Source organism: Nematolebias whitei, chromosome 11 (assembly GCF_014905685.2).
Source record: "Nematolebias whitei isolate Nwh7 chromosome 11, NemWhi1, whole genome shotgun sequence".
In the NCBI taxonomy this organism is placed as follows: Eukaryota; Metazoa; Chordata; class Actinopteri; order Cyprinodontiformes; family Rivulidae; genus Nematolebias; species Nematolebias whitei.
In genome coordinates this window covers 47,010,997-47,020,737 of record NC_056508.1, presented here as the reverse complement: position 1 = coordinate 47,020,737, position 9,741 = coordinate 47,010,997, and the positions used below count along the sequence as shown (strand labels likewise).

Below are 9,741 nucleotides of genomic sequence, written 5' to 3'. Positions count from 1 at the left end.
GGACGTTCACGTCGACGTAGAAACGTTTCCTCGCTGAGCCCGTAAACGGAGAACGGGACTGGCGCTGGTTCTGAACAGATCCCCTTTCTTCTGTTATGTTCCCTTTTTGCTTTTGAGCTCGGTGGGATCAGGTTCGGCGGCGACAGAGATCCTGTGTTGTGTCTGCGACTTGCCTCGGCAGCTCCGAGCGTCGCTGTGGTCTGGTGGGAGAAGCCGGGTCTTGGTCCCTTTGTGGAGGAGTTTGTTTTTTTCTTCGGCGGGGTGTTGGTTTTCAACAGCTTTCAGCTCAGTCAGTGGGAATTTAATGAGGCCGAAACCAAACACCTTACCTGGATGAAAGGGTGAGGACGAAGCTGCCTGCAGGGACGCTGCTGTGGATCTGAGTGGTGTCGGTGTTTGCAGTCAACACTGCTCACGCTGCACATTCAGTCTCATGTTTGAGTCCAAGCAGCCGGAGGTTCTTGTTGCTCTTTAAGTGGTTTGAGACTTTCTCAAAGTTATTATTGGACATTTTTCACTTATTTTCATGTCGGTTGACGTGCATCTCTGGAAATTCACATTTCCGCTCTGTGTCCATGTTTCATATCAGCAGCAGAGGTCAACGTAGTGTTGTGTGGTCTGGAGACAGAGACATGGACAAAAAGACAGGAGACAGAGACATGGACAAAAAGACAGGAGACAGAACTGGAAGTGGCAGAAATGAAGATGTTGAGGTTCTCCTTAGGAGAGACCAGGATGGAGATCAGGAATGAGATCATCAGAGGTACAGCACAGGTTGCTGGTCAAAAGGTCACCACGGTACGTTCCAGTTGTGCACAAACAGAATCGTCTCATCTGCAGTTTGTAGAGAACCTGTGCCGCCACAGACTCTGGCGCTCTGAAGAGACGCTGCTCGTAAGAGACGTAGAAAAAACACATCATGTCTGTTTGTTGAGGCAAATGTGACAAATATGTTAAGAACTCGGACCGGATTTCTCCTAAACTAAAAGAACTGATTGAACCAGAGTGGCGTCGGCATGTAAATTAAATATTAATCCTTTGATCGCAGCAGTCTGTCACAAACACACCGCTAGTTCCAGTTTCTTTAGCTGAACTGATGGAAGAACAGCAAAGAAAACACAAAATGGATTTTAGCTCCAACAGGGTGATTCTCCAGAGCAGTTAGCTGAAAACATGACATGTAGTCGATAACCAGCTAAAGGATGATGATTCTCTGAGGTCAGGATGGAAATTTATTCTTGTTCCTTGTGGATTAGTGTGAAAATGCTTCTAATGATCATTCAGGGAGTGAAGAAGCAACAAAACAAAAAAAATCTGATTTGCTGTTGGAGCGTATCAACACACAAAGCACTTGAAACGTGAACACGGATCACCAGGCTTTTAGTATTTAATTACACCATAATGAAACCACACAGCTAAAGTGCCATCATTTCTTGAAGAGGCACGATTTTGTTGCTAATTGCTCTCTTGAAAACGCCCTGAAACAACCTCATTGTGTCAACAGGTTTGCGCTGTCGGGTGAGGAATTTGGAAGAAACGACCCAACTTGCATGTTGCATCTGAATAAATCGTCCTCATACTGTCTGAGGAAAAAAAAAGTTGCCAAGTAACTTTTTAAACACTTTTACAATAAAGTGCTAATTGTGTGGTGCATCCCTCGTTGCGGTGCAGTCCTCATTGCGCTGCAGACCTCGTTGCGCTGCATCCCACGTTGCGCTGCATTTCTTGTTGCGGTGCATCCCTCGTTGTGGTGCATCCCTCGTTGTGGTGCAGCCCTCGTTGCGCTGCATCCCTCGTTGTGGTGCAGCCCTCATTGCGGATTGTGGTGCAGCCCTCGTTGCGGTGCAGCCCTCGTTGCGGTGCAGCCCTCGTTGCGGTGCAGCCCTCGTTGCGGTGCAGCCCTCGTTGCGGTGCAGACCTCGTTGCGCTGCAGCCCTCGTTGCGCTGCAGCCCTCATTGCGGATTGTGGTGCATCCCTCATTGCAGTGTCTCTCGTTGCTGTGCAGCCCTCGTTGCGGTGCAGCCCTCGTTGCAGTGCAGCCCTCATTGCGGATTGTGGTGCATCCCTTGTTGCGGTGCATCCCTTGTTGCAGTGCAGACCTCGTTGCGGTGCAGACCTCATTGCGGTGCAGACCTCATGGTGGTGCAGACCTCGTTGCGGTGCAGACCTCATGGCGGTGCAATCCTCGTTGCAGTGCAGTCCTTGTTACGGTGCAGCCCTCGTTGCGCTGCATCCCTTGTTGCAGTGCAGCCCTCATTACGGATTGTGGTGCATCCCTTGTTGTGGTGCAGCCCTCGTTGAGGTGCATCCCTCGTTGCAGGTTGCAGTGTCTCTCTCGTTGCAGTGCATCCCTCATTGCAGTGCAGCCCTCATTGTGGTGCATCCCTCATTTTCGTGCATGTCCATACACACCTCTCACTAAGAGGCAGCTTAAGGGAACAGTGAGTGTGTAAGAACAGGACTCAGCAGTCTAAACTACAAGCTGAAACACACTGCAGAGCTTTGAACGCGGCTGACTCACTGTCTGGCAACACCATTTCATCATTCTGCTGCAGGATTATCCCCCTGACTCCTGCGATTGGACTGATTCAGGTTGAGCATCACTGACATGATTGTATTTTCTTCTCGTGTCAGATTGATTTAAAACCTGTCTCGCTTCCTGTACGTGAAGTCAGAGCTGGTGTTGTGAAACGGAGGTTAAGTGCCCCGCCGTGCTTCAGCTTGTCTTAAACCGAGCAACAAAAAGGGTGTTGACCCACAGTTTAGTGTTACTGCCTTCAGAAGCTCTTTGTTCCAGCGTGACAGCCATTACTCTCCCTAACAGCTCCACCGAACGGGTGTAGCTTCCTGCTACTTCCTGGAAACGATGACTGCAGGCTGATAATTCAAAGCAGCGTTTTCCTTGTAATGACGATACAAACTTTGTTGAAATGAAGCTTAATTAATTAGCAGACGTTCTACGATGTTTGTCATTCTAGATTTCTGTTCAGCCAAGATAATTTGACTATTATCTTCATCTTTATTATGATCTTCAGGCTATAAAACGCTCCCTAAAGCTACACTAACTACTCAGCTCGGTTAAATATTTAAGCTCCTTTTATTTTTTGTTCACAGCTGACCTCATAAACTCGCTTTAAATGCTGCAGTCAAAGAAAATTTTCACTTTCAGCTGCAACCGGTAGAAACACGGGCTTTTCATAGTCTACACCAAAATTCATGCTGAATAATCCAGGTATAGAATCCAACAATGTTCAGTCTGGACGGTTTCTTTCTTTGCTGAGATGTTTCATCCTTCATCTAAAGGACTTCTTCAGTCTTCTTCAGCAAACTGTTTGTTTTTCCCACTATGGGCGTGTGTTGTTTGTGGGACTCAGTTTGCTTGGTGGCTCCTCAGATTGAAGAAGTCCTTTGGATGAAGGACGAAACGTCTCAGCAAAAAAAGAAACTGAGATGACCTGACCGAACATTGTTGGATTTGTACCTGGATTATTGAGCATGAACTTTGGTGTTTTGAACCACTTTGGCATGACTGCCTCAAAGGAGAGGGCGGGCCCCAGAGGCCATCTTAGCACCAGTGAACTGGTTTTTTTCCACTATGGGAGTGTGTTACTTTGAGACACAGTTTTCATAGCCCAGTTTTTCATTTAGATCTCAATGTCTCCTGCTGAATTATGCCACATTTAGTCTTTATTACCCAATTTATAGAATAATAAAAATGTACAAAATGTATCATGTTAAGTTTTTAGATAAAACAAACTGGAATCACAGCACTGCCTGAAACTGGTTCTGTAGCTGAATGGAATAAAAGTCCATTTGCTTTATTTCTAAAAACTTTTTAGGTTTTTGTATTCTACACCAGTAAGTTTGGAAAGTCCGATTCTGACCAGCCTTGATCTTTAAACTTCCTCAAACTCATGATAGAACTGTTCATCTTCTCGTGGGTCTCATTGAAGCAGTCACAAACACGGTATTGAACCACTTGTAAATTATGTTGCTTTGATGTATAAATGTACAAAATGCAGACAATACATAATTGACCAATATTGCTTTTATTACTTACCACATCTATTAGTAATTCTCGCTGGTATCCTGAGTTGCAATATGGATAAGCTGAAGTTCCCACATTTAAGTTCTGACTAACAAGAGGGTGCAGCAATAGTCTTTATAATCCAATTTAAACCCTGAATTAAAGAAACTTAAATCATGCAAATATACAGGCAGAAAGGGGACACGCTGAATGTTGTAAATATTAGTTACTACAAGGAAATCATTTAGCACGTTTTAAATGGTTGAAAAAGATCCCATATTTGTCCGTAAGTAGGTATTTTAAAGATCAAAACATAACAAGGGACAAAACTGTCAGATCTATTTTATCCTTGATGTTAATCTAGATTTTTTTTAAATTCCAGAAATGCTGGCTGGATCGATGCTGCTTGCTTGGTGATATTTGGTGGCAACATGCCATCATCAGTCTTTACATCTAAAGTAGTGGGTGTGGGGGGTGTGTGTGTCTGGGGGTCCTTCCCGGAAAATGTTGTATAAAGTACATGCGATTTCACCTCCACCATTCTTTTAGGGGCGGAGATTTTTTTATGGGTAGACGTGGAAATGCTTACTTGAAGTGGCAGCTTGTATGTGATATTAAGAATCTCGTAGGCCGTTGTGTTTAAAATTAGTGTTTATATCATTATTTTCAGTTTACATATCCAAAATGTTTTATTCGTTCAACGCAGTCATATTTGTTCATAACTTTATTATTAGTAAACCTGAGAGTTACTGAATCCAAGCTGGATCCGAGCAAACAGTTACCAGAACACACCCTGTCAAAATAAAAGTTCCCGGATCCTGTTCCGGCAGGGTCCAGCTCAAATTAAGTCCTGTTTATGTCTAAATTTAATGTAATAATCTGAAGCTATGTTGTAAATTAAACTGGTTAATAGTGGAAACTTCCTGTTGTAGCTGAGTGGCTAAGCTAATTTTTGCTAATGCAAATAAATTTGTAGGATTTAGAATAATAAAATAATTTTATAAGTTGATGTATAAATTGCCTTAAATGTCATATATAACTAAATTATTTTACATGTGTATGTCTTAGGACTTAGTTCATGGTATTTAAATTTGTTTGCTAGCAGCAACAGAGCAGCTAGCTGGTTGCTAGCCGTTAGCAGCAAACAGCTGGTATCGTGTTTAGCTGTTAGGATTTGTTTTGCTGACTGGGTGGTTTTGGGTGAACTGTTTCAGACAGTATGTTGGCATTCGTATTACAGAGTTGCAATCCAAAGTGAAGTCATGCACCCACACCTTCCTTTGTGACCAGGTGAAGAGTGGATGCTGACAGAAACATGTCCGGGCCTGCAGCTCGTGGACAACTTCTCCACGACGGTTCCCAACACGTTTTCCAGCCAGCCTCACCTGACATCCCCACCACTAAAACACGTTCCTCTTCAGTCGTAGACAAGGTGCCGGACCACACAGACAGCGAGGTTTTCAACCTTTAAACTTCCACAAGGAGGTTTTCTACGTTTGTTTCTAACAGTGGAGTTCAGAGAAAGGAGGAAGCAGCACGGTAGGCAAACGAAGGCGTCTCAGACTGAAGCAGCCGAAGAGTAAACCTCGTTCCTTTTTATTCTTCAGTCCTCTGCTGCCTCCGGGTTCTTCTTTTACTAAACTCTTTACACCATTTAATGTCTAACTGAGACACTGACTTTCTGGAGTTTCTCTGTTTTTCTTTTTACTTTGTTTTCTTTAGTTTTACTCTTTATTATGGTTTTGAAATGATAAAAAACATTTTTGGGTTAAGATGCATATTTGCAAGCTGGAAAAAGAAAGTACCTCGAACGTTATATAAACCATTTAAATTGCATGTAATAGTTTCAGAGATAAAGTAGTTCACAGAAAGAACTATTTAAATGATGGGTAGCCTAAAACCTTTTTATGTTCAAATCAAATGCAGATTAATTTACTTATTTTAACACTTTTTAACAGATTACGTGCCTGGCAAGCCCACCTCCTAATTTCCAACATTTTTCACGTTTTAATTATAGTAGGAGAGGAAAAAGATAAGGTTTTTATCTGTAAACTTCCATCAGTCTGCAATGATACAGTTGCTGGTAAAATAGTTTTAGGGATCTCCACTGTGGATTATCCATCTCTCATCAGACCGTGCTCCACCTCTCCAGGCTCTCTTCCACCTGCTCCCCACTCTCACTACAGAGCAGCGTCATCTGCAAACATCATAATCCAAGGGGCGTCCTGCCTGATCTGTCAGAGAGGTGAAATACTATAAAACTTGAATTCATATTCTGTAGAAAATATCAAAACTAAAACAAAGCCAGGTCCACTGAATCTTTGTTTTACAAACTGGTCTAGAAACATTTAGACAAAGTTATTCAGCCAGAGTTTTAGTTGATATTGTGGTCAAATGATGCACTTCAGACATAGTTTCACACAAAGTTTGTCAATAAAATATTTTTCTACAGCACTTGAATCTGAGATTATGTCCCTGGTATTTCAATCTGTTTAGAGGTTTTTGTTAATCTGCCCCAGTTTCTTCAGAAATGTTCTTAGTTCTTAGAATTCTTCAGTGCTCCTGTCCCTTGACATCTACCGTACGTCTCTTTATGTCTGTCTTTTTGTTTTTGATTGTCTTTGTCTGCCTCTCTGTCTTTCTGTCTTTCTTTTCTGTCTCTGCCTCTCTGTCTTTCTGTCTTTCTTTTCTGTCTCTGCTTGTCTGTCTTTCTGTCTGCATGTCTTTCTGTATTTTTTGTCTGCCTGTCTGTCTTTCTTTTCTGTCTGTCTGTCTGCCTGTCTGCATGTCTGCATGTCTTTTTTGTCTGCCTGTCTGTCTTTCTTTTCTGTCTGTCTGTCTGTCTGTCTGCCTGCCTGCCTGCCTGTCTGTCTGTCTGTCTGTCTGCCTGCCTGTCTTTCTGTCTGTCTGTCTGTAACAGAGCATCACAGCTCTTTGTTCTTTAACATGAGCGTTGGCGGGCGACATGCATTCCTGGATGGAATGCTTCCTTTTCAAACTGTGGAGTGAAGAAGACCGTCCTGATTTTTATCTCTGTGTTTGTCAGGAGCTGGTTTGACCTGCCTGTGATTGACAGATGCCAATCATCCTGAATCGGCGCTCGTCTACCAAACCCAGAGTACTGGAATATCGTTCCTGGAACGTTGGTCCACGGTACCATAAACCCTTTGGGGACACCTTCACCCACCTTCATCACGGATTTAAGGGACTAGCTGGGTCAACTCCTTCCTGGATTTATTTGGGAGTTGTTTTTGGTTCTTGGACAGGACCGACAGATCTCTCAGGCTCAGATCAGCAGCTACACCTCGAAGACCCGTGAACGATCGGACCGTACATCAGCAGCCATGGAGTCTGTGGCGGCCAGAATGGCCATGGTGACCGACTCTCCAAACCCGTCTCTCAGATCCAGGACCACCGTGACCACAGATGAGGACTCCTTCATGAGCACAGCCAGCCTTCCCTGCAGCCACTTCCTGTCAGAGAACGCCATCGCTGTGGGTGAGTGTTCGGCTCCTGAAGGACTGGATGTAGAGTCTGTCTGGGTGAAGTGTGACTCTAGTGCTCTGCTCTCTGGTTTCATTCGTCTCGTTGGTTTTTCCTTGAACAAGTTACATTTTGCCACTTCTGTAATTCTTCCAAACCCTTCCTGACACTGAGCGACACAATCAGACCCCCCCAGAGCCACCAGCAGTGCTGCTGCAGCCCTCCCCTTCTGAACCAGCTGATTGTGAGCTGTTCCACGTGTGCTCGGCGTGTTTCTCTCGGTCTCCTGAAGAAAGCTTCTCAGCAGCTGAAAATATGACAGAGCTGTTCGGCTGCACAGAAGGTCCGACTGAGTTTTATTAAACCAAACTAGAAAGCAGTTCGTGCATAAACATGAACCTTCTTGTTATTCAGACGGCTGTCAGGTGGAGCGCCACGGCTCTAATGGAGAACAGATAAAAAGTTTGTTTCTGGAGCTGAAAGCTGCAGGAACGATGGAGGTAACGGAGGAAGCCGGTCTCAGCACGGGCGCCGAGTCTTCTCACTTCAGACGTTCCTCTGCGCGGCTGCAGAACTGTTGGGTGTTTCAGCAAATAGAGAACTGTCGTCATTAAATATGAACGCCTAGAGTTCAGATAAAAATAATTATAGACCGTTGTTTAGCTGGGGTGTCCTTATGGGGGTGCAACAGGTCTCAGACAGAAGCAGGTCCACAGCCTGGTGGTTCGAGTTCTTAAAGTTCTGAACGTTTGGATGGGAGACGGATGAACCGGCAGGGCGGTGGGGGGCGGGTGGGGTCCCTGGCAATTCTGTTAGCTACTAGCATAACAGTGACACAGAACTCTCTTGATCATACTCCTGCAGAAGTTGGGAGTCCTTGAGGGTCCACGTCGGGTCTCTTGCAAAGTGGACACCCAGGGACTTGATGTCATGCACTGTCTCTACTAGTGTTGTAGAACTCGAGTCCGGTCTTGGTCATGACTTGGTCTTGGACCCCAAAAGTCTTGGTCTTGACTTGGTCTCGGGTTAGGTGGACTTGACTACAACACTAGTCTAACTTCCTCTCCATTTACGTGGAGAGTTGGGGTGGGGGGTCGTTGTCCAGGCTCTCCTGAAGTCCATCAGGATCTCTTTTAGTCTGCGCGGTGTCCACAGACGACATGAAACCACATGTAGAAGAACTTCAAGACCAAAGTCAGTCCAGAAAAACTCAGTTCAAACTGTAAAGACAGACAGACGAAGCGTCTTCGCCTTCTGTCTTTGTTCAGAGCTGAAACAAACAGTTACGATGGAGGAGCTGCCATGAGTTAATTTTATGTACTTTTGTGTGTTTTTTGTTTAAATCTGCAAAATGTTTGTATTGATTGGTTTGCACGGAGGGGAGGGACTTAAAACGAGGGGTGTGGTCACGGTGCAAGAGGCGGGATGCAAGAACATGTAAACTCCACCCAGAAAGTTCAGGAGGAGAACCTGTGATCTGCTCACTGTGAGGCGACGGCTCTAACCACTGTACCACTGTGCCACCCTCTGTCTGACTTGTGGAACAATGACAGAACATTTGTTGACACAAACCTGAATAACGTTCAGAATCAATGAGGTCTTGGACCACAAATCAGAGCTCATCGATCGTTTGACCTTCAGTCTCGTCAGGATTTCCATCAGTCTGAAGTTATAGTGTGTGTGTGTGTGTGTGTGTGTGGGGGGGGGGGGGGGGGCTCAGTTGGTAGAGATGTTGCCTCTCAGTGAGAAGGCTGGGGGCCTTTCTGGGTGGAGTTTGCATGTTCTCTCCGTGCTGCGTGGGTTCTCTGGTTTCCTCCCACAGATCAAAAACATGCATGTTAGACTGACTGGTAACTCCAAATTGTCCCTGTGTGTGTGTGTGTGTGTGTGTGTGTGTGTGTGTGTGTGTGTGTGTGTGTGTGTGTGTGTGTGTGTGTGTGTGTGTGTGTGTGGAGAGAGGGAGAGAGAGAGAGAGAGAGAGAGAGAGAGAGAGAATGATTGTTTGTCTCTGTGTCCCTGTGATGGACTGGAGACCTGTCCAGGGTGTCCCCTGCCACTTGCACAGTGATGGCTGGAAATGGGCACCAGTGACTCGTGTGACCTGAAAAGGAAGAAGCAGGTAAAGATGATGGATGGATGGATGGATAGTTGGATGGCTGGGTGGATGGATAGATGATGATGGATGGATGATGATGGCTGGATGATGGATGATGATGGATGGATGATGATG

At 45.0% G+C, this 9,741-nt stretch overlaps 1 protein-coding gene across 1 annotated transcript in view; it reads left to right on the top strand.

Annotated features, from left to right (window-relative positions):
- The first annotated feature begins 7,393 nt into the window (after positions 1–7,393).
- Positions 7,394–9,741, top strand: part of LOC119417353 (1-phosphatidylinositol 4,5-bisphosphate phosphodiesterase eta-2) — a 116,573-nt gene continuing 114,225 nt past the window's right edge. The window contains exon 1 of the mRNA XM_037684558.1: positions 7,394–7,526. Coding sequence (XP_037540486.1) covers positions 7,394–7,526 — 133 coding nt within the window. The remainder of the gene's footprint in view (positions 7,527–9,741) is intronic.